The 22,117-nt window shown below is 48.6% G+C and overlaps 1 protein-coding gene across 4 annotated transcripts; it reads right to left on the minus strand.

Annotated features, from left to right (window-relative positions):
* Nucleotides 1-239: 239 nt before the first annotated feature.
* Ptprn (protein tyrosine phosphatase receptor type N) lies at nt 240-17,617 on the minus strand. Of its 4 annotated transcripts, none has more exons than XM_047547153.1 (23): nt 17,542-17,617; nt 15,855-15,905; nt 15,530-15,643; nt 12,204-12,300; nt 11,063-11,321; nt 10,619-10,973; nt 10,081-10,215; nt 9,429-9,463; nt 8,477-8,751; nt 8,191-8,277; nt 7,816-7,895; nt 7,538-7,602; nt 6,725-6,943; nt 6,099-6,299; nt 5,853-6,000; nt 5,620-5,693; nt 5,311-5,388; nt 5,082-5,201; nt 4,011-4,177; nt 2,038-2,091; nt 1,367-1,431; nt 1,099-1,172; nt 240-883 (listed from the first exon to the last, which is right to left on the minus strand). In XM_047547153.1, exons 3-23 carry the CDS (start codon nt 15,537-15,539, stop codon nt 812-814), a joined length of 2,670 nt encoding a protein of 889 aa, XP_047403109.1. In that variant the 5' UTR covers nt 15,540-15,643; nt 15,855-15,905; nt 17,542-17,617; the 3' UTR covers nt 240-811. The 4 variants fall into 4 exon arrangements, with proteins under 4 accessions (XP_047403109.1, XP_047403108.1, XP_047403107.1 ...); XM_047547152.1 differs by lacking the exon at nt 17,542-17,617 and adding an exon at nt 17,327-17,528 and having other exon boundaries at nt 10,081-10,212; XM_047547151.1 differs by lacking the exon at nt 17,542-17,617 and adding an exon at nt 17,327-17,528.
* Between the last annotated feature and the right edge of the window lie 4,500 nt (nt 17,618-22,117).

Genomic DNA, 22,117 nt, shown 5'->3' on the forward strand with positions numbered 1-22,117 from the left:
CCTCTTGATCTGCGAAAGAGGCTAGTCTTGGGTAGGGGCTTGTGAAACACCTTGGAGACTGCCAGTCACCTAGAAGCACAGGGCAAACAAGGACTGCCCCATGGGTATGCCCAACACACCACTGTTCAAATGGAGGAAAGCTGACCTCCAGGCCCGTGTGTCCCATCACTCTAAGGAGACATAGGAAGGCTGTGGCTGGTCTGGAAGGAGAGAAGACAGAAGCTCATAGGAGTCAGGGTTGCAGCTGCACAGACAACACTAACTTTATTCACATTGATACAAAAGTAGATTTTTCTAGAAATGCTCTCTTGTGCCAGAGGAAGAGGTTGATTGGCACATGGCAGGAGGGTAGAGAGAGGAGGCCCTGGGGGCAGGGAGGAGAGTCCCTGTGTGAGGGTCAAGGCGGCAGGCCAGTAGCAGCAGGGCTGGGAAAGCTGGTGCACCCCACCCTGCTGTGTTCACACAGCAGGCCAGGGGAATACACAGAGGTGTCAGGAGCATCCAGAACCACAAAGAGGGCCCAGGGAATTCAAGCAGGAGAAGGCTTGGGTAGATTTGCTGCCTACGTCCTCTCCTCTCCTCCTGGCCACTGCCAGCTCCTCTAGTGGCTGCCCCAGCTCTGGCATGCGTGAGGCTGCACAGGCCTGCCCTTCCCACTTCCCCTCGCTTACACGCTGCTCTTGGAAGGGCTGGGGGTGCCCAAGGGGGACCAAGGTGGTGGGTGGGGGCTGAGGAGTAGGTATACAGATAGATGCTCACACAGGCAGAGGGAACAGAGGCTGGGCTGCCCACTAGGAGGCTCTGGGGGTTCTCATTGGGGTAGGGCCTTGAGGATGGCGTTCACCTCCTCTGCCACAGCTGTCAGGGCAAATTCAAACTGGTCCTGGGGAAGGGCAATGACAAGGAGAGTCATGGGGTGACCTGGTGTTCTTGCCATGGTTGAGGGGTGGTGCTGGGCAGGTCACTTGGGAAGAGGAGAGCCTCCCAGGATGGTAGAGCCAGAAAGGAGAAACAGGCTACTGCTGCTGTCCCCAGAGTGGCTGACATGGCTGCTAGGGAAGGGGGGCAGCTAGGGTCAGGGCAGGAAGGCACAGTCACCTTAGAGCGGACAAGGCCAGGTCGCTGATCACGGACATGTTCCAGGGTGGCAGCAATGTCAATCTCCTTCACTCCTGGAGAAAGGGTGGGAACCAGGGCTGCTCAGGGGTGTCCAGAGGAAGCTAGGCATCCAGAGGTGGGGGTGGCTGGAGGATGGGCAATGCCGGGAAGCCTGACAGCATGCTCCTCCATAAGCTCCCAGGCACCTGGTGCTGGGGAGCCTTGAGCCAGGGCCCTGGAGCTGCAGCACTGTGGGGATGGTCCTTACCTTTCGCCATGCGGTTCAATACCATGTCAATGAGGATGTAGGTGCCAGTCCTCCCTGCACCATCACTGAAACAGGAGCAGTTGTTGACAGGCTTAGCTGAGGGGCCCAGCAGAATGGAGGGGGAGTGGAGGAGACCTGGAAGTTTGGGCTGGGGACAACACTGGTTGATCCATTAGGGTGGGCCCGGGGAGGGCGCCAGTGAGCCATGGGTGAGAGAAAGGTCATAGTGCTGGTCCCTGGGGCTTGGACCAAGAGAGTGGAGCCTGTGAGCTATGGGGCATCCCTGGGCACTGGGATAACCCAAAAGGAAAGCCATGGCTCAGCCCTGTGGAGGAGACAGCAGTGGGGAGTGGGAACAGTCCTCTCTAACCAGGAGCCAGGCTTTTGTTTGGCCAACTTTCTGTGGAAAGGGTCACAAAGAGTCTCTGTCATATTCTCTTTTTTCTTCTTCAACCATTCTTAGCTCATGAGCCACTAAAACAACAAGAACAAAAACAGGCTGTGCCAGATTTAGTCTGTGGATGGTAGTGTGCCAGTCTCCAGGGGACAGGCAGGCAGTGTGCATGGGATATGTACAGAGGGAGTAGGGCCAAAGAAGGGTGGGAATCAGGAAGACTCCAGTCCAGGGAACTTCCAGCCTGGGCTGCCCTGTGCCCGTGGTCCCCACCCACCTGCAGTGCACGATGATGGGGCAGGAGCGGCCCCGGTAGCACTTGTTCACCTTCCTGCAATGAGAAATGGATGTTAGGGCCAGTGGGCACCAGCAGTGAGGAAAGGGGAGGCCAGAACATACCTGTTGGCTTCGCCTTCTGCCTCCTCCCCCCACCCCAACCCCATGGTCCAGGGAAGAGGGTTGGAGAAAGAAGTCAGGGCTGGAAGCAAAGAATCAAGAGTTGGTGTGGGTGGCACTGAGCTTGCCTTGTCATTTAAGAGCTATGTGCCCAAGCTATGTACCTGGATTTAACCTCTTTGAATCTCAGTTTTCCTACCTGTAAAATGGGGGATATAATAACAGTAATCTTTTCCTTAGGGTTCTTATGATGACTGCAAGAAACAATCTATGTAAACAACTAAGTGCAAGATATGACACACAGTGCGAGCTCAATTAATGAGAGCAACACACAATAACATTAATAGCTGCCTCTGCTGGAATCCAAGGGGGATAGCTTTCTGGTGACTCCAAGGGCATCAGTCTTCTCTGCCCCTCTGCCATCCTCTACAACCATGCAGGCCACTCTCCTTTTCATTCAGACTCCAGTCCTCACCAGAGTGACATCAGGTCATGCTGGACATAGACTTTGTCTGGCCAGGGGAGGAAAACCACTCATCTCTGAACATTGGGCTGCTGCCTGTCTCCCTGGATCAACGTCACCTCAGCATGGACATTCTGTGGCTGGGTTATATTCAGAATTAGGGTCCACATGGACTTGGACCTTTGACCCTTCTCTCTGCCCCAATCACAGTTCAGCAAAGAGCAGGGGTTTCTCCCTCCCTCAGTGGTCTCACCTAACCTTCCATTGTCCCTTATGAACTTCCTGCTTCAAGAGTCACTGGCAGACTCCTGATACCCACTCTAGGTCAGGATCCAGAGGAATTTCTTAGGGGTCAGATTGTTTCAGGAGAAACTTGGAACTTAGTGGTCCTCCAGCTAAGGGACCAGATGACTTTGAATGATTTTACAGGAGCCATGTGGCTTTCTGGCATACTGGTGAGTGCATCAGAAGGCTTGGCTTGAATGGTCATGATAATGGTTTTCAGCTGGTTCATAATAATGATAATAAATAGTCTCTGGAATTAACTGAGTCTATGCTATGCACACTAGATTTTACATGTTTTATCCTTTTAAATCTTGCAACAGTTCCCTAAAGTATGTGTCATTAGCCTCATTTCACCAGTAAGAGAACAGAGGGAGGTCAAGGGACTTGCTCCCTCAGCTTCTCTCCCTTGCTCCCATTCTGGGGATTGAACCCAAGACCTTATGCATGCTAAGGCAAGTGCTCCACCTGACCTACATCCCCAGTCCTTCTCAGTTAGCTTCTGTCCCAGCTCCCACCCTGCTCCAGGGAGTTCCCAAGACAGACACCCTCCTGTTCTCCCTCTGACAGCCTCAGTCCTTTCTGTACCCTTGCCCCTGGCTTTCCCAGCTGAAAACATGTCTTGATTTTTCGGTCCGTGCAGCAGCCACACCTGCCAATGACCATTTTTGTGACTATGCAAATAGAGTGAGAATACTAGCTGCAGATCACAGAAGTGACACTGGTGTCCCTAAGGGAGAGACGGAAGGGAGAAAGAGGCAGGGCAGGAAGCAAAGTCCAGAGAAGAGAGAGGCGACAGGGAGGGGAGCTAGAGATGGCGTTTGTTCTTCTCCAGGGAAGCTAGTAAAGGAGGAGACAGCCACACAGAGGCAGGGAGAAAGAGGACTGAGATCGAGACGGCAGGACCAGAGTGAAACCAGTCACCGGCTGGGGATGGCGCAGTCAGACAGGGCATCCGCCCTGGCTTTGGGCGAGAGAGTGGCGGAGGGGCGGCAGGGGTCAGGGTCTGAGGCTCCAGGTCTGACCTGGGGCACCAGAAGAAGCTGGAGGGCGTCGGGGACACCGGGGAGTCCGGCCGGCCCTGCTCGGGTGCTCCTTCAGCTTCTCACCTGCGGAAGTCCAGCAGCGGCCGGGTGGAGGCCGGCGTGCCCTCTGCCGGCCAGCTGAGGAAGTGGAACTGCGTGAGCGTGCGCGTCTCCTGGGTCTGTACGTTCTTCAGGTAGAAGCTCCTTACCAGGAAGTCCTCGCACCAGATGTGCTCCGACACCAGGTTCACCTGCCCCGGACCCGCCCAGACCTGAGCGCGGGCAGGAGTCCGACCTCCGTGGCCTCTCGGATGCCCCCCAGTCTCCAGAAATTCTTCGGGCAATGTACCACACCGCCCCACCTGTCTCAGCTGTCCCCAAGAACTCTGGCTGCCTATGTCCATGTATGTACTACTCAGGACAACTGGTGACTTTTCCAACCAGACACAACTATTACTGTGAGCTTTTGGAGGTTGGAGCTTCCTGCTCCTTCTCACAGGTCTTCCAAAGTGTGCTATGTGTTCATGAACTTTGATGAAAATCCATAATATTTCTATTCAATTTTTTTCTTTACCCATAAGCAGGACCGAGAAAAGGCTTAATGATAATGAAAAAACTACTAACCAGGATCATCTGGCTATGAGAAATTTCTGTTGTGTTCTTGATATCCCTTGTCTTACAGGGACTCACTTTCTTCCATTTGTCTGGAATCTCTTTTACCTTCCCCTTCTTTGAGTCTGTCCCCTCCCCCCATACCTATCTATGGTCTCTCCCAGTGAGAATTTTTTTTTTCTATTTTACATAAGCAACATGTGTGACTGGTCATGGGGAAACTCAGAGCTCAGTTAGGTTCAGTTAAAGCAGGTCCTACTCTCTGACTTTGGGTATATTTATTTTCTCTGTCTCACATCCTCAGGGCTCTTAGCTTCTTATCTCAGTTTCAGTGGTTTTATTTCTATAGTTTAATCTTAAGTTCCTATAAACACTTTTTGACCTAGACGGGACACACAAACAGACATATATGTATATGTAGGTGTGTGTATCATATATATATGTCTGTACACATGCATTCATATAAATACATGAATGACTAGGCCATCATCCACCTGCCCTACTCCATTCTTGTCTTCCCCTTGCTGTGGGGGCCCTGCTGACCTCATATACATGATACAGAGAGGAGCCCTCATCTGGCCAGTAGCGGTCACACTGCTTGACGCCATCCTCCACCAGTGGGGTCAGCATGACGATGACAGTGCAGCCGCTCTCCCATACCATCTGTGGACAGAGACCCAGATAAACTGAACTGTAACTTCCCCCTCTAACCTGGCTGGCCCTTGCTGGCTACAAAGTCCCCTGATCCCTAGAGGTCCCTCCGAGAGCCCACCTGCCAGAAGTCTGCGATGGTATGGGACAGCGGTCCCTGCGTAGCTATGTAGGCTGGCATTCTCGGGTCGTGTTCAATCTAGGGGCAGGGAAGATACATCAAGAGCCAGAATGGGCACGGCTACTATGGAGAGGCTTGGCCAAAGGGACTGGGTCAGGGAAGACTGAGAAGCCCCTATTTCCATGCTAGAATGTCAGGCCCCAGAATTGCAGGGCCTTGGGTGAGGTGGGAAGTGACCACAGGGAATGGAGTCAAGAGAGGCAGGACACAGATGGGGTAGAGGGGGAGGCTGGAGTCAGGGCCACTCACAATGGGGCTGGCATTGATGTAATCACTTCGAGAAGGGCTGCTCTCCACCTTCAGCTTGATGCGGGCATGGTCATCTGCACAGACCCGATATCCCGTCCCAGATGGCCCTCTGGTCACTGGGGTCCTGGCACCTCTGCCACTCAGCCTGAGCCAGGAGCCCAGTGCCTTCCTCACAGCCCTTCAGAGGGCCCAGCAGAGAGGGCGGGGCCAGGCTAGTCAGAGGGCTCACTTACAGGGCAGGAAGTCCGGATGGCGGTTCTTCTTGATGTTGCCCTCTCCCTGTGCAGTGGCGCAGGAGTTCGGCTCTGCTTGGTAGGCACACAGGGCCTGCCACTCCTTGGCCAGGCGGTCCCGGTTCCGCAGGTGGTCCTCCATGTATGCCTGCAGGGCACCACAGCGTGGCTCTGGCCCACACTGCCAGTCCTATTTCTCCCACCATCCTGTTCCCTCCCCACACAGGACCCAAGCCCTGTCCTGACCAGAATCATGTGTCCCGTGGAGATGTCCATGTTGGCCTGTGCAGGCTCCTCGCACCAGGATGGCGTGCTGCTGTGGGAGCTGGGGCTGGCCTGGGCCGCATCACTGAACTGGGAGGACACACTGCTCACCCTCGAAGGCTCTGGTGGACCCTCTGCCCGGTTGAACAGGGACTTTGTGGCCATATGTTGGCGACACAGGTCCTGCAGAGGAAGGATCAGGTGGGGCCCAAGGCCTTTCAGCAGGGGCCTGGATTCAAGTCTGGGTTTCTAGGCACATCCTTGAACCCATCTCCTCTGGGGTAGAGTCTTCCATCCCAGCCTTCATCCTTGTCAGGGTTTTCTGCTTGCATGTGGCTTATGACAACCTCAGATATTACAGGGTGAAATCCCAGAACCTCAGAATCATAGCAGTGGGAAGAAACTCTGGAACCATCTGCTCCATGTGGGAATTCCCATTCATTCAAAAATGCCCCCATGACACCTGCTGGGGCCTCTCCAGTCTCTGTCTGGACATTCCCAGAGATGGCAGCTCACTCTCCATTGCACACCCACCTTCATTCCATGCAAGACTCAGACCCCAAGACCCGTGCTCTTCCTCCCCTCAACAACCTTCTGGGACTGCACACCTGGTACTCAAAGGTCGTGTCACCATGGGCCCCCTCAGGCCCCAGGGCTGCCAGGCGCTCCTTGTCCCGCTGCCGCGAGTGCTGGCGCATACACAGAGCCACTGCCAAAGCCACTAGCAGCCCGGCGACACCTGCCAGGGCTACCAGAGTAAGCAGCACTGAGCGCATGGGAGAGGTGCTGTGGGCTGGTCGGGGAAGGACTGCGGCTGCCTCCTCCCTCTGTGGGAACAAGGCTAGAATCAGGGAGGGGGAAGTGATGTGTGTGTCAGGGGGTAGAGTTAGGTGCTGCTTGTCACCCGTGCCCCTGATCCTTGCCAGGACATTTCCTGGGACAAAGCTGCAAGGGCAGATGGGCTCACATCCTCCTTCTCAATCCTCATCAGACCAACTCAAGTCTCTACGCTGTGGGTGACCTCCTCCAGAAGGATTTCCATAAAGAGACGGACATAGAGAAGTGGGGAGGGAACCAGCAGAATGGAATTTTGGAGTGAGGCATGAGTGTTGGATGCGGACTACAAACATATTTTGAGTATTGTGTTTCTTGTGTGCCAAGTATTCTCTTGGAATTTAGAGACTTTTTCCCATAGGCCAAGGGCACCTCAGTTCTTCCCAGCATAGGCCTTCCTTTAAAAGGCTGGTCCCATAGGGAGAAGCCACTGGGGCCATCTTCTGGTCATAAGAGGAAATGCATGGGGAGTGGCTGGTTGGCAAAGGGGGCTTGCCAGCCAGATAAATGAGATTTCTGCTCAGTTGTCCTGTCAAGTTTGCCTCAATCTCTTGTGGGCAATGTCAGCACTCATGTGTAGCGCCTACCTGTCCCACTCCTGTCTGCAAGATCTGGAGCCCTGTCTGCGCTTCCAGTTCAGACTTCACCAGCCCTGCAGGGAGGACACAGGTCAGGCTTTCTCCAGCCCTATGTGGTCTCCACCCCATGCCATGCTATGTCAGGTGGCAGGCAGGGCCCAGGTGGCAGGCAGGGCCCAAATGGCATGTGGGCTTGGGGTATATAAAGGAAGCACCAGCCCCAGGGCTGGATATTAGGACTGGGTCCAGGGTCAAGCCTGGGCTTGAGGTTGGGGGGTGGTATTTACCAGCTTGCAGGGTCACATCCGCCAAAGACAGGTTCTGTTCATTGTGCCGGATGCGAAAGGTGAGGGCCGGTCCCACCACACTGCCAAGTAGGTGCTATGTTACTGCCTCACCTACCCTAGACCCCAGGCTCTAACAGAGCCTCTCTCCTCATTAAAGGATGGGGCTGGAACAGATCAGGGATGCCCTACAGTGGTATCTGATGACAGGTAGATAATGGATGGGACCAGCAGCAAGACTAAGTGTGGCTGTACCTTTAGTACAGCTGGGAGCATCTTGGACCTCAGAACTTGTTTTCCTTTCCTCCCTCCAGCCACTGCTGGGCTCTTGCTGCTTTCCAGACCCCTGCCACTACCCCATCAAGATACCGGCCCCACCTGATGTTGATGAAGCTGCCTGAGGACATGTGCACATGCTCAGCCAGGATCTCCAGCAGCTTCACTCCTGCAGCCAGGCTCAGGGGTCTGGAGGTGGGTAACAGGAAGAGGAAGGAAAGTGGGGATGTTCTCAGTCACTTTCTTAAAACAAGCTACCTCACAGGGATGCAGAGCTGCCTACCACTTCCCTATCTTTTTCACATCTGGATTTCTGCTCTTGCTTCCTGCCAGGTGGACCAGCCCAACCCAAAGGAACTGAAAGACTTTCCTAAGCTGGAGCCCTTACTTCTGGTCAGTGACGATGTAACCATACTCCTCTGCTGATGGTCGAGCTAAAGGTTGTCCCATCACTGTGGGCTGGATTTGGCCTGGTGAACTTTTCTTCTCCAGCAGGACAGGTGTAGTGGAGGGACTTGCAGCTTTGGGGGGCTCAGAAGGCGCAGGGTTCAGTAGCTGCTGGTCTTTATTGGAGATAGGGCTGGCAGTGGGGTACCCGGGCAGGGAGGGTGTTGGGGGTGGAGGTTCTGCAAAGTCTCCACCCTGCACCTGCTCCTCCGTGGTCTGTTAGAAGAGAGGATGGAGGTGTAGGCTACAGACAGTGGAGGGGACTGGGGGAGGGGGCTTATACCCTGAATGCTGAGCTCTCCACAGTGGAGCTTAAGACCTATTTAACTTTGTACTCCCAGGGCCTGCTACAGTGCTGGGTTTGGACAGTGTATCCAGAAAATGTGAGCCAAGCGGATGAATGAATGAATAGAATATTGAATGAGTAAACACGATCTGTAATAATCCATGGGATGGAGCTGGAGGAGTGGGAGGAAATCCTGGAGCCAGAAAAGCTGGGGTGAGGCTAGAAGATGAACAGCAGGCAATGTTTTTTAGACTTTTGTTCAGCTACAATATCTTAGAAGTCTGACACCTAAAACAACGAGAAGCAGAGCTCCTCCAGCTACAGATGATCAGGAGCCTGCCTTCTCTCAACTCCTCCCTTGCTGCAGGAATCCCCAGGGAATAGTCTGAAAGGATTTTAGTGAAAGAGGAATGAATTGAGAATTCTGGTTTCTAATTCCAGTTCTGCCAGCAGCTTGACATAAAACCATAGGCAATGACTTGAGCTCTCTGAGTTTCTGAGGGACTGGAGTATACAGATTCGGGGTCCCAATTCTGAGATTAAGGTTTCAACAAGAGAGTGTATCACCATGGGACATTTACAGGTCAGGGAGGTGCTGGGAACTCACTTTCTTGACATCAGCTCCAACATTCACAACCCCTCCTGTAGAGACAGGAAAAACAAGAGTCTGGGGGAAAGGGCCAAGACCAAGGTCCACACAACACAGGCTGGACAAGGGGCTGGAGCACCTAAGCCTGTTCTATCTGCTGTGGCCTTGATCCTGTTATTTGGTGACCAAGACTCTGTTGATGGTCCCATTCTAAGCATGGCCCCATTCCTCTTTGCTCCTGCCTTCTAAGGCTTTGCTTTCTTAACTTCTCCTTTCATCACTGACCATCTCTCTCTAAGCTATTCTTTGTTCAGTTCTCCCTCTCCCCATCAATTTTTGACTTCTACTCACAGGCCATGCCCCTGCTCAGGTCCTCATTAGCACTGATCCATCCTTCATGTCTCCTTGTTCCCACTCACATCTTCTTTTGGATTCCTTTTCCATTACTTCCACCCTCTAATCTTTACCTGCTCTAACTCCTCCTTTCACCATCCTACCCGTTTGCTTCCTGTTGTTGGCTGAAAATTACACTGTGTCTCAAAAAAAATCTCTCTTCCCTTGACCTTGACTCTGACTCTTCCCCTCTGGGCTTCTCCATGTGGTCTTGAGAAGTGGGGCTAGAAACCTCCTTGGAGTTGGGAGTTGGTGGTCTTTCTGCTTGGACACTCACCCAGATTTCTTCCTGTGCCCTTGGGTAGCAGCTGCAGCAGGGTTGAGAGTGTGGAAAGCTGCTCAGGGGTCAGTTGGCGCAACTCCACTCCATAGCCCGCAAGGACAGTGGCCAGTCTCTGCAGGGTTATGTCTGCTGGGAGCCAGACACAGAGCTTAGGGCAGATGGTGGAATGAACTGACTGGGAGGGTAGACTAGCACATCTAAGTGATTCTTCTTAAATAATAGGACACTGATGGCCTCCCTTTCTCAGCCCTTGTACACACTTTGGGGGAAAGACCTCTCTGGGGCCAATACCAAACTCCAGGCCTGCCATGGACATTTCCATTCTCCATCTGAATAGTCATGTCCACTCCATACCCCACAGTACTCCCGTCTGTGCTAGTGCCTCCATAGATCACCTTGTCAATAGACATTAGTTAAATGTATGAATGATTTTAGGGACACTTTAACAGATGCTTGGGTAGTCAGGAAGGTGCCCCAGGGTTCTCCCAAAGCAGCCTTCACAGGCAGGGAGGTGGATGCTGAGGTCTGTTACCTGGCTGTACTGCTGGGGAAGAAGGCTTCTCCCCACGACCCACTAGTCCTTCCTCCTCATAGCCCTCTGAGGAGTCTTCTGCCCGACTGCCGCCCCCTTGCTCTGGCAGCCTTGGTATCCTGGCCCTGCTGGGGACTGGCAATTCCTGGGCCAAATAAAGCAATGCTGAATCCTGGAAAAGCTGAGCAGGTGAGGGCCCAGGAAGGTCCCCATAGGAGTGACCAGAATGGGCCCCAAACATGCCCTTGGAGGCAGTTCTGCTCAACAGGGGAGGAGCTTCAGCCTTGGGAAGGGGACCAACACTGACCATTCCTGGTGAGCTCTCTGGGCTCCGGGAGCCATCCCGGGAGCCAAACTGTGGAAAACCAGAGACACCAACCGGTAAGGGCAGAAGTCAGGGCTGGGGGATTGAAGTTGGGACAAGGGCCAGAGTCAAGGGCTCACCTGGTGGAATAGGTAGGGCTGCAACAAGGTAGGTTCATAACTCAGGGCAGGGTGGGGAGCCTGCGGGGGCAGCAGAAGATGCTCCAAAAGAGGGGGCAGCAACTCAGCCTGCAGAGGGGACAGTGGGGAGCCTGCCCCAGCTCCACCCCCACCCACTGGAGGTCGAGGAAGCCCCTGGGCAGCAGGGGCAGAACCAGTGGGGATGCCCTGTGATAGCAGCTCCCCAGCAGGACCGGGTCTCCTGGGCACCAAGCCAGATCTGGGGAGGAAAGCAAAGTGTGTGTGATGGTTTATGCGGCAAGAGGATAGAGAGCTTATGAGGAAGAGATGGTGGGGGTCAGACAGGTAGAGTAAGTCTGACCTCTTAAGAAATGAGGTGGCCTCAGGGGACAAGAGATGCACCAGAAGGGAATGGGAAGGGTCAGAGAGACAAGCCTGGGTTGAGGTATCTGCCTCCTTGGTAGGCTTGCCTACGTCCCTGAAACACGGCTGCAGAGGCCAGGGAAGCCTATGGCTAGGATTGGACAAGGGCAGAAGGGGAGTGGGGATAGCAGCCTGGAGATGAACTGTGGCTGCAGTTTGCCCAGTTGTCCTTGTATGCTGGTTCTCCACGTGTATGTTCAAACATTCAAGACTGTCCCATCACCCCCTACCCCTGCCACATGCTTTCTCCTGAGTTCAGTGAACCTCACTGCTCTTCCTCCATTTTGCTGGATCTGGGCACTGCCTTAGAGACCCTAGCCATGGAAAAATGGTGATACCTCCTTCCATAAACAAGTCCACATTTTTCTGTGGTACTGGGGATAGAAAGCAGGGGCACTCTCTCACTAAGCAACATCCCCAGCCCTTTTAATTTTTTTTTTTTTGAGACAGGGTCTAACTTAGTTTCAAATAACACTTTTGAGAGTATTTTTAATGTGGTTTTTTTTTTTTTTTTTTTTTTTTTTTTTAGATTCCCAGGGTACGCTCAGCTCCTACTGGATATGTGAACATGTCAGAGTGACCATTCCTGAATCTCTTTTATCTGTACTTCAGCCTGATAACCTTGGTGTTCTCTTCCCTTCCCCTCCCTTCTGACCATCAAGAAGACTACAGACCACCCAGCCTCAATATACTAAGGTTGCTAAGAAAGGCTGCCTACCTGTCCCTTGGGCGGGGCTCTGGGGGGCGAAGCCTGGGGATGCGCTCCATCTCCTGAGATATCACATACTGCGTGAGGTCATCATGCCAGGATAATCCTGTTGGGGCAATGATAGGGTGAGGGTGGTTCTAGAGTCTGGGGACTCAGTCACCAAAAGCACACCCCCTACACTGTAGTGCATTGGGTTTGGCAGAGCAGAGAGGCAGTGGAGGAGGCTGGAGACCCACAGGATGATGTGAGCTGCCTCTTCTCACCCTTAGTTTTTGGAGTCGGACTACTTGGGTTTGAATCTGCCTCTGCCACTGATGAATTTAGTGATCTTTGGCAAGTTGCTGTACCTCAATTATTTCAATTCTTTCCTATATAAGATGGGCATTTATACCTCCTAAGATTTTTGTATTAATTAGAATAACATATCAAATAGAATAGTGCCTGTCACATGAAGAACTTCCAACAAATTCTATTATTATAGCTATTATTATTATTCTCCTAAGCCTCAGTTTCCTTATTTTTAAAGTGGGAATAACATAGCTCACAGTGTGGTTGTGAGGATCAGGTGCGGTCAAGGAAATGAAAGTCCTTAGAACACTCTAAATCAGTGGACACACGCTTTAAACAGCTGCATCCTCTCCTCTTCATGGTTCTCATCATTATCATTCTCATCTTCATCGTCACCATCACCTTACCCTGAAGCAGATCTTCTGTTTGACCCTTTAACCTCATGAAACTGCTCTCAGGAAAGACCAGTCACCTATTCTAAAAGAATAATCTCCCACTCTCTACCTCCATTTTTTCTTCCATGTTCTGGATTTATAATCTGTGCTGCTCTTGACCAATATTCTGGGATCTGCCAACATCTCTATCTGGCTTCTTGCCTTTTAACATTAGATTAACTACCTGTGCTCCTCTTTAAAGTCAATTCCTCCACCTGAGCACTAGATTCCATTTCCTCTTACTTACTCAAGAACACCCTCCCGGAAACTTTCCCCTATTTTCTACATCATCATCTCCATTTTCTGCTGAATTGTTACTATTAGCATAAAAACATGATGCAACTTCTTCCACCTTAAAAAATACGATTTGGTCTCACATTTCCCTTCAGCTATCACCCCATTTCTTTGTAGCAAGATTTCTTGAAAGACTTATCTACAATGACTCTATCCAATTTCTTTCCTCCCATTCCCTCTCAATCTACTCTACTCAGGATTTTAATCCCATCTACCCTAACAAAGTTGCTCTCATCAAGGTCAGCAGTGAATTATGCTTGTCTAAATCCAGTGGCCAGTTCTCAGATCTCATTTTTCTTAACCTGTCATCATCATTTGACAATGTTGATCTCTCCCTCCTTGATACCCTTTCACTTGGCTTCAGGGACATTGAACATCCCTTTTTCCTCACTGATTTTCCTCCTACCTCACTGGCCTCCCCTTCTCAGTCCCCCTTGCTTCTCCTCCTCCTCCTCCTTCTTTGCTTTCTCCTTCTCCTCTTCCTCTTCTTTCTCCTTCTCATCCTTTCTTAACCTAAATAAGCTCAGCCTCAAAGTCTCTTTCCTTCTATGACTGAGTCTGGGTCAGAGTACCTCCTAAACTTACATGTTAGACTCCTAAGTTATCAGAGTCTGCCTGGTAACTGGTCATCCACTTAGGTCCTAACAGATTCCAGATGATTCAGCCCTCTGAGTCTGAGGACTGAAACTGCAGAGCCATTTGTAAAGGTGCAACTGATTTGGAGAATGTATTTTTGGCCTTAGAGTCCACATTAGAATATCAAAGGGAACTTGAGACTACTTCCTCCTCCATCTTCCCTTTCTTTACATTCTTTGTTGGGAAAGGTAATTTGGGCCTTGTGTTATGGGACACTTCATGGTATAATCCAGGAAAAAGGTTATTAGAATTCTCCAGGGCTTGATCTTGGTCCTCTTCTTCATATACTCTCAATCCTTTGGTTAAGTTATCTACCTTATAGATATATTTGCCATCTATATGCCAAAGAATCCCAAATTTATATCTCTATTCCAGATCTCTCTCTCAAAATCCTATCTTACATGCTTGACTTTCCATCCTACTTTCCACCCTAGACATAAACTCAACATATTAAAAGCTGAACACCCCCCAACTGCACCAAATTTGATTTTTGTGCAATTTGCCCCATTATAGTTAATGACATCTCCACTGATTAAGTTGTCTGGGCAATACAATGTGAGTATCATTTCTGATTCCTCTTTTTTATAGGCATATCTGGTATTTCATGAATCATCAACCTGGTGCAACCTACACTCATCTCTTACCTGAGTTATTTTTGTAGCTTTCATTGGACTTCCTGCTTCAACCCTTGACTCTCTCTACATTCTGTATATTCTCAATACAGCAGCAACAGTGACCATTTTAAAATAGAAGTTAGATCATGCACTCCTGTGCTCAAAACTCTGCAATGGTTTCCTCTTTAAGTCAGAGTAGAGCCAATGTCCATGCATTTTTCCAAGTCCCTGCAATGATCTGCATCCCTTCCCCCATGACTTACCCAGCTGTGTCTTCTGTTCTTCCTTTCCATCACTCCTCTCCCAGTCATGGTGGCATCCCTGTTGTTCCTAAAACTTGTTCCTGCCTTAGGACTTTTTTTCCTAGTTGTTTGGTTTGCCTAAAACACTCTTCTCCTGGATATCCTCTTGGCAAACTCTTTCTTCTCCTTGCAGTGTGTTCAAAATTTACATATATTCAGAAAGTTTACTGTAACTTTCTGTTTCACCATTTCATGTCCCTTTATTCTGTTGTAATATTCTATTGCACTTTCTAGCCTTCCCTAATATCCTATTCCTCACCTTCTAGTATACTATATATTTTCTAACTAATATAATGTGTTTCTTTCTCTTATCCTCCAAACATAAACCCCAATAAACAAAGATCTTTGTTTTATGCCAGGTTACCTCCCCAATACCTAAAACTATGCCTGCCACATAGTAAGTACTCAATAAATACTTGTTGAATGAGTGAATTGGATGACTGGGGTGTTCTCCTGCCTAAGGACCTTGGAATCTATGAGGAACACTCAGACAGTCCCAGGGAATGAAATTGGACCTAAAGAGAGGGATGGTGGCCTCTTCCAGTGAGTTCAGAGTCCAGAGTTCAGATGCAAACAGCCAATCTCTAGGATTTTATTCTGCCCTGTCTTATCCCCTTCTCCAGCAAGATCTGGGAAGGTGAGGTGCTAGCAGTTGGTATGAAAAGAATATTTCACAAACAGAAGTCTTTGGGTCAGGTGGTCCCTTACAACCCCACCCATATTTAACCAAGTTTGAATCTCTCTCCTTCAGTATACCCAGACCTCACCTTGAGACATGAGCTGTCGGAGCACACCTTGTAAGCGTTGGAGAACTGGAGAGGTGACTTGCAAAAGGGGCCGTGCCTGCCCCACTCCCACCTGGCACTGTCCAAACAAACCATCTAAGAACACAAAAGTGGTATCAGAGATCTTGGACAAGAGGTCTTTCAAAGTCCAGGTTGCCAATGAACAGCACTCTCTCCACCTTCTCTCTTGTTCCTTAAGGTCAGAGCTCCTTATCCCAAGACTGTCCCCCTCCTCCCTTCTGGGATCCCCACTTGCTTTTTATTGTACTTCTCTGTCTTGTGAGTCCTATGCCTGGGTCTTACTCACCCTGAATACAGACTTCGAGGTGAGAGCAGAGTCTACGGTCAAACAGACAGCCTGTAGAGGGACAGGTAAGCAGAAGCTTAGACACCCATGCACAGAATAGTAGGATGAATGAAAAGGCAGGGAAACAGGAAAAACAGATGGGCCCATTCTTTCATTTTAAGAAAGGCTTTAGGTTGGGAGAGAGTAGGGAAGAGGCCTAGAATCCTGAATAGAAGAAAGCATGAGATCTGGCTCTGGATTTTGAAGATCTGTGAGTCTGGATCCTTAAAAGCCTCCATTTGCTTTACTGAGAGTTGAGAAGCCTTTCAGGTTATGAGCAGAGTAGGGGCAGTGGTGGTGGAGGATAATGTATTTGTTCTCATAAAATTACTATGGGAGAGTTTTTGGTCAAATCCAGAAGGAAAAGTTACTTCCTCAAATCTTTAAAAGCCTTCTAAGTACAATAGCCTGGAACACATTAGAGGCGGAAACTCTAACACACCTCCCCCGCGTTGGGGAGAGGGTCAGGGTGAATGTGAGGCAGTGCTGGGCGCGCTGTTCCAGACCACTGCCGCTACCGCTGTCCGTGGTGCTGAAGCTACGAGCCTAGAGCAGCGAAGGGTTTGTCAGGAGGGAGTTGCGGGAGAGGGAGGGGTTGACGGGGCGAGGAGTCTCCAGAGGACCTGACCCCTCCGCTCCATCTTGTTAACCCACAGCGTCACAGGAAGAACCCTGCGTTGGTCTCCAAGCCCGGGTGGGGAAAGAGGGCGCCAGATGGCGAGGCTGCGCCCCTTCCCCCACACGCCACCTTCCCACCCCCACCCCCGGCCCGTGAGTCAGCGCTGACAGTCTCTGTCCGCACAGATGTGAGTCAGCACCAGGCCTGACTGTGGGGAGGGGTACAGAGAACGACCCTCCCCTCTTCATCCTCTTCTGCTTCCTCTCCCAGCTGTCCCCCTCTTACAGGAGATTAGATCTCAGCAACTGGTCTCTCTAGACTTAAAGAGAAATCCTGGCCCTTTTCCCAGCCCAATCCTCTACTGGATTGCCTACGGGCCCCAGCTCTTATTGCTCAGAGATCACCCTTACGTCTTCTTCTTCCTACCTCCTCGCCCCTCCCCCTCTCATTTTTCAGCGCGGGTCACCACCTCCCTGGAGCCTTGGCAAGACTTGCTTCTCCCGAGGTCTTGTAGCCAGTCTTTAAATCCTTCCGCCCACATGCACCCCCATTCCTCCTCCTGAACCAGCAATCTTCTCCTGAGCCCACTTCTCTTAGGTCCCGCCCGCGTATTCCCAGCCCCACCTCCAGGCCTACGCCCCTTTCGTCCCAGGCGCCCTCTCATCTTCCTGGTCGCACAGTGCCTTCTCCATCCCACCCCATACACATATCCTACCTGAGTTTCTTACCTTCACGACACTTTCCCTCACCCCATCCCTGCACCGAGTTTTGCTCCCAGCCCCATATTGCCCCCACCCCCAAGTTTCCTCCTGACCGTGGGCACTAATGGCGCTGCAGCCTCCCGGGTGGCTGCTCAGCAGCAGGAGACAGACGAGCAGCCGGAGGCCCCCGGACCCCCCGGGACCCCCAGGCCGCCGCGGGCGCCGCATCCTTCCAGGCTCCTAGCACTCGCTCCCCCGCCAGAGTCGCAGCGACGCTGGCGGGAGCCTGCCAGAGGAGCCAAGGCGGGGCCTGCCACTCCCCACCCACCTCCAAGGCGGGGTCTACATGCCCCTCTCAAGTCAACTCGGCCAACCGCAGGCTGGTGGTGACGACATCTCCACCCCCGGCTCTTACGCTTATTTGCGTCAACGTGGCGTAAGAGCCCTGTTTTAGCCGGGTACCTATGCAACCTTTTTCTCCTGCAGCAAATAGTGGGCGCCTTACTAGAATTCCCACTTGGCCCATTCCCTTTTGATCGATACTCCTCTTCAAGGACCACGGCCTCTATCTAGCTCCTACACCCAGGACTGCCGAAAAGGGTTGCAGTTCCGTGGGGGCCAGGGAAGCTACGTGGGTTTGGGAAAATAAATCCTAAAATGAGAAGCATAAAAGTGAATAGAAAGGAACTCTTACGTGTGTCTTCATTAGTGGTTCTGGCGTCATCCTTAAGGCCAGGGGTGGTTAGGCGAGAGTGCCTGATTCCAGTTCTGATGGTGCCACCTACTAGGGGTGTAACCGCGGGCAAGTTGCTTGTCTGTCTGTACTCAAGCTACGTTAAGTGAAGGAGCTAATAGTACCTACCTCACAATGTGATGGTGAGGATTGTATGAATGAAATTCATGTGAATCACTGGGACCAAGGACTGAACTGGTCCCTACTGAAAGCTCCATACATACATTTTTTTCATTCCTTACTATGTATTTATTGTCTTTTGAACTTTTTTCTTTGTTTTAAAACATTTATTTACTTTTAATTGATACATAGTAATTGAACATATTTATGGGGTACAGTGTGATATTTCAGTACATATATACGGTGTGTAATGATCATACCTATCACCTTAAACATACACCATTTCCTTGTGTTAGGAACATTCAGAATCTTCTCTACTGGCTTACTTTGAAATAATTAGTTGTTATCAAACGTAGTTATCTTTCTGTGCTATAGAGCATTAGAAGTTATTCTCCTATCCATCAGCACCCTTGAACGTTGTAACTTTTGTTATTAGTGTTGACTCTCTCCAACTCTCCCATTTGAAGCCTAAACAATTTTATGGTTAGTATGGCAAAGTGTATCTCATATCAGCCCACTTCTCTTCATCTTGACTACCCTATCTAGACCTCTGTGCCCACTTACGTGGCTATTGCAGTAATCATCTGACTGGTCTTTTGCTTCCACTAGTCTCCCAATAAGCTATGGAGTGAGCCTTTCTAGGGTTCAAATTTGATCATTGTACTGTCTTGCTTTCTAGTAAAATATGAGAGAGAGAGAGAGAGAGAGGTGCATTTTGAATGCTCATACCATCTAGACTTAACAGTTATTGGCATTTTGCCGTATTTGCTGCTTCTTAGTGTTTAAGCAAATTATAGACATCATATTTCCCTTATAAATATATCTCTAGGAAACAAGGACATTTTCTCACATAACCACAGTAACTCTCTTAATATTATTTAATACTTAATTCCATTCCCAAAATTCCTTTTTTCGGCTGTTTTGCTTAAAATGGGAGTCAATCAAAGGCCATCATTGTATTTAGATTTATTTATTTGTTTATTTATTTATTTATTTATTTATTTTGTACTGGGGCTTGAAAACAGAAGGACTTTATCACTGAGCTACATCTCCAGCCCCCCTTTTAAAAATTTTGAGACAGGGTCTCACTAAATTGCTTAGGGCCTTGCTAAGTTTCTGAGGCTAGTCTAGAACTTTCGATCCTCCTGTCTTAGCCTCCTGAATCACTGGGATCACAGACTTGTGTCATTGCACCTGGCTAGATATGTATCTTAATTCTCTTTAAATTAGCATTGATACTGATCCCCTTCCCCATTTTTGACACTGTCTTAAGAGGTGGGTCACTTTTTCTTTATAACTCACCTTCTGGATTCTCTGATGGTTTCTCCATGGTGTATTTCCCTGTATTTCCCACGTGTATAACATTCACATCCCCTGTATTTTCTGTAACCTACAAGTTACATCTGAAACTTTGATTGGATCGGGTTAAACACTTTTCTTTTCTTTTCTTTTTTTTAAAGAAAAATGCCTTCAATTGCATCATTTCTGGTGGTGTATGTTGTCTGCCCATCCCACTTATTAGTGATACTGAAATTAACAACTGGTTTGAGGTAGAACCAGCTAGATGTCTATATAATAAAGTTAGAGGGCTGGGGAGATAGCTCAGTTGGTAGAGTGCTTGCCTTGCAAGCAGGAGGCCCTGGGTTCAATCCCCAGCACTGCAAAAAAAAAAAAAAAATATATATATATATATATATATATATATTAAAGTTATGACACGATGATTATGTAATCTATGGGATGATAGTTTGGCATTATGAGACTACCTAGTTCCCCATCAACTTTTCACCTAGTTGATCAATCTTGACTAAATTATTTCATAAGAGGTAGCAAAATAGTGATTTTTCTTACTCTCCTTTCCTTTTACATTTATTAGCTGATATTTCATAAAGGGATTTCCATTATTAACTTGGTTTAACTGATTTGAAATACAATCCCAACTGAAAACATAGAATATATTTTTAGTTTTTACTTCTCATCCATTTTCAGAGTAATAAGTTGCTATACTGTTTATAATAGTTACCCCTAATAAGTTTTAAAAAGTACTTTAATGGTTTTTCTTTTTGAATGTTTCTATTTATATATTCAATATGAATCAATCACGGTAATTATTTTTTTGTTTTAAAATTATCCCAGAATAAGCTGGTGAAAGGTCGTTAAGCCGTCTCCGATGTCTTCTTCTTTCTCTTTTGTTGGTACTGGGAGTTGAACCCAGGGATGCTCTATCTCTGAGCTGTATCTCCAGTTCTTTTTATTTTTTTATTTTGAGACCGAGTTGCTGAGGCTGGCCTGATCCTCCTGCTTCAGCCTCCCAAGTCACTGGGCTTATAGGTGTGTGCCACCATTCCCTGCTCCAATGTCCTTTTGAAATATTCCATTAATCATTAAAATTCACCTTGCTTTTTGCTACTCTAAAATGTATCAGGTTCATCTTTTTCATTCCCTGTCCACACAGGGAAGCAGCCATCCCTCTAAAGACATAGATTTTACTAAGGGCTGATCTGGGTGGAAGGGGTGAGGGACTGCTACTTCTAGTCCCTTTCAATGACCAGAGATGGTATATTAAGACACAGACACAGATAGACACACACACACACACACACACACAGACACACACACACACACACTGATATTTACAAAATTTCACCATGATTCTTAATGAACTCTGGATTTTTTATGAAGTTTTTATTCCTACACTGAAAATTTTGGTTCCTACTCACAGTAACATAACTCGTGTAAGTTTAATCCTACAATATACATACAATTATTTACACAATCATACAAATGTTACTCTACTGATCAATGAATGCTTAAGTTTTTTGGCAGGTTATTTTTGTCATTGAATATAACTCCTGGGGGTATACCGTCAAAATACTGTGTTCTAAAGTCATTTGAAATAACTCTTTTGTTTGTATAGTCACAATTACCAATTCCATATGTAATTAGGCTTGTTTCTGTTTGTTTGATATTTTAGGATTTTGTTTCTTATTCTTTACATCCAGAATATAATTTTACTTTTGAGTTTTATTTAACATTGTCTTGGTGAAGAGACAGGTCACTTTTTTCTTTAGAAAAAATATTCTGCAAGTTTCTCTTCTCTTCTTCAATTCTAAGTGGAAAGTCAGATATATCAACAAAAATTCCCACAAAGAAGCTTTTTCTTCACCAATGTAATTCACAGACACTTCTGCATTGGGCCATAATATAGCAGTCTTCCACTTCTGACGGATGCCTGCATTTTGTGCAGATGTCTCTAAATTAGGCCTATGCTTTATCTCCCCCTGTTAGCTCGTCATAAGCAATTCCCCAGGAAGCCATAAATAAGATTGTTGGAGAGGTGATGAAGCAGTAGGAGTCCAAGCTACCTGCTCATGCAACTTCTTCCATCCAGATCTTCGTGGGTCCCATCTCATATGTACCAATTCCATTTAATAAGGGAGTGCTATGATGAGCCTCCAATTTTATGACTTGGTGGGTCAGATAATGCCAAAGCCATAATTACTCATTGTCCCATGACCAGGTGTGTTCAGTCTATACCAAGAGCCTGGTAGAAAACTAGGAGCTGCTTTTCAAATGGAGAATAGTTGGTAGAATAAAAGGGCATGGACTTACTCCAAAATCTTATGGGTCTACATTATGATAATCTGACTGGGGCTTGCCAGAGGATTCATCTGACATCTTGTTCTGCTATAAACACTTCCAATGTTGCTAGGACCACTGATTCATAATAATTAAATAAAAAGACGGGTGGCATTGCAACCTGGAACCACTGCAGAACATTTTCTTGCTTCAAGCGGGGTGGTTTACTGGTAAATCAGTCTGAGTAGCACATTTAAATGTTTTGTCTATTTCCTCAAATGCCATTGAGGCCCACTCTTCTCCAAACAGTATTGTTTTTCTTTTTAATTGTGATAATAGTCTAACATGAAGTAACTTATTTCACTTAACTGATTGATTATGATACAGGGATCATACCCAGGGTTTTGTGCATGCTAGGCAAACACTTCATCACTGAGTGACACCCCTGATGAATTTATCTCCCTTTAGAGAG

The sequence above is a fragment of the Sciurus carolinensis genome, chromosome 3 (genome assembly GCF_902686445.1).
Source record: "Sciurus carolinensis chromosome 3, mSciCar1.2, whole genome shotgun sequence".
Taxonomy (NCBI): Eukaryota; Metazoa; Chordata; class Mammalia; order Rodentia; family Sciuridae; genus Sciurus; species Sciurus carolinensis.

Excerpts from the sequence above, each read along its gene's own strand:
- Ptprn (XM_047547151.1), bottom strand. The coding sequence starts at position 17,441 with ATGCGGCGCCCGCGGCGGCCTGGGGGTCCCGGGGGGTCCGGGGGCCTC. Across the intron at positions 6,300-6,724 it reads ACACGACCTTTGAGTACCAG|GACCTGTGTCGCCAACATAT; the intron begins GTGTGCAGTCCC and ends CTTCCTCTGCAG. Across the intron at positions 5,202-5,310 it reads CCATCGCAGACTTCTGGCAG|ATGGTATGGGAGAGCGGCTG; the intron begins GTGGGCTCTCGG and ends CTCTGTCCACAG.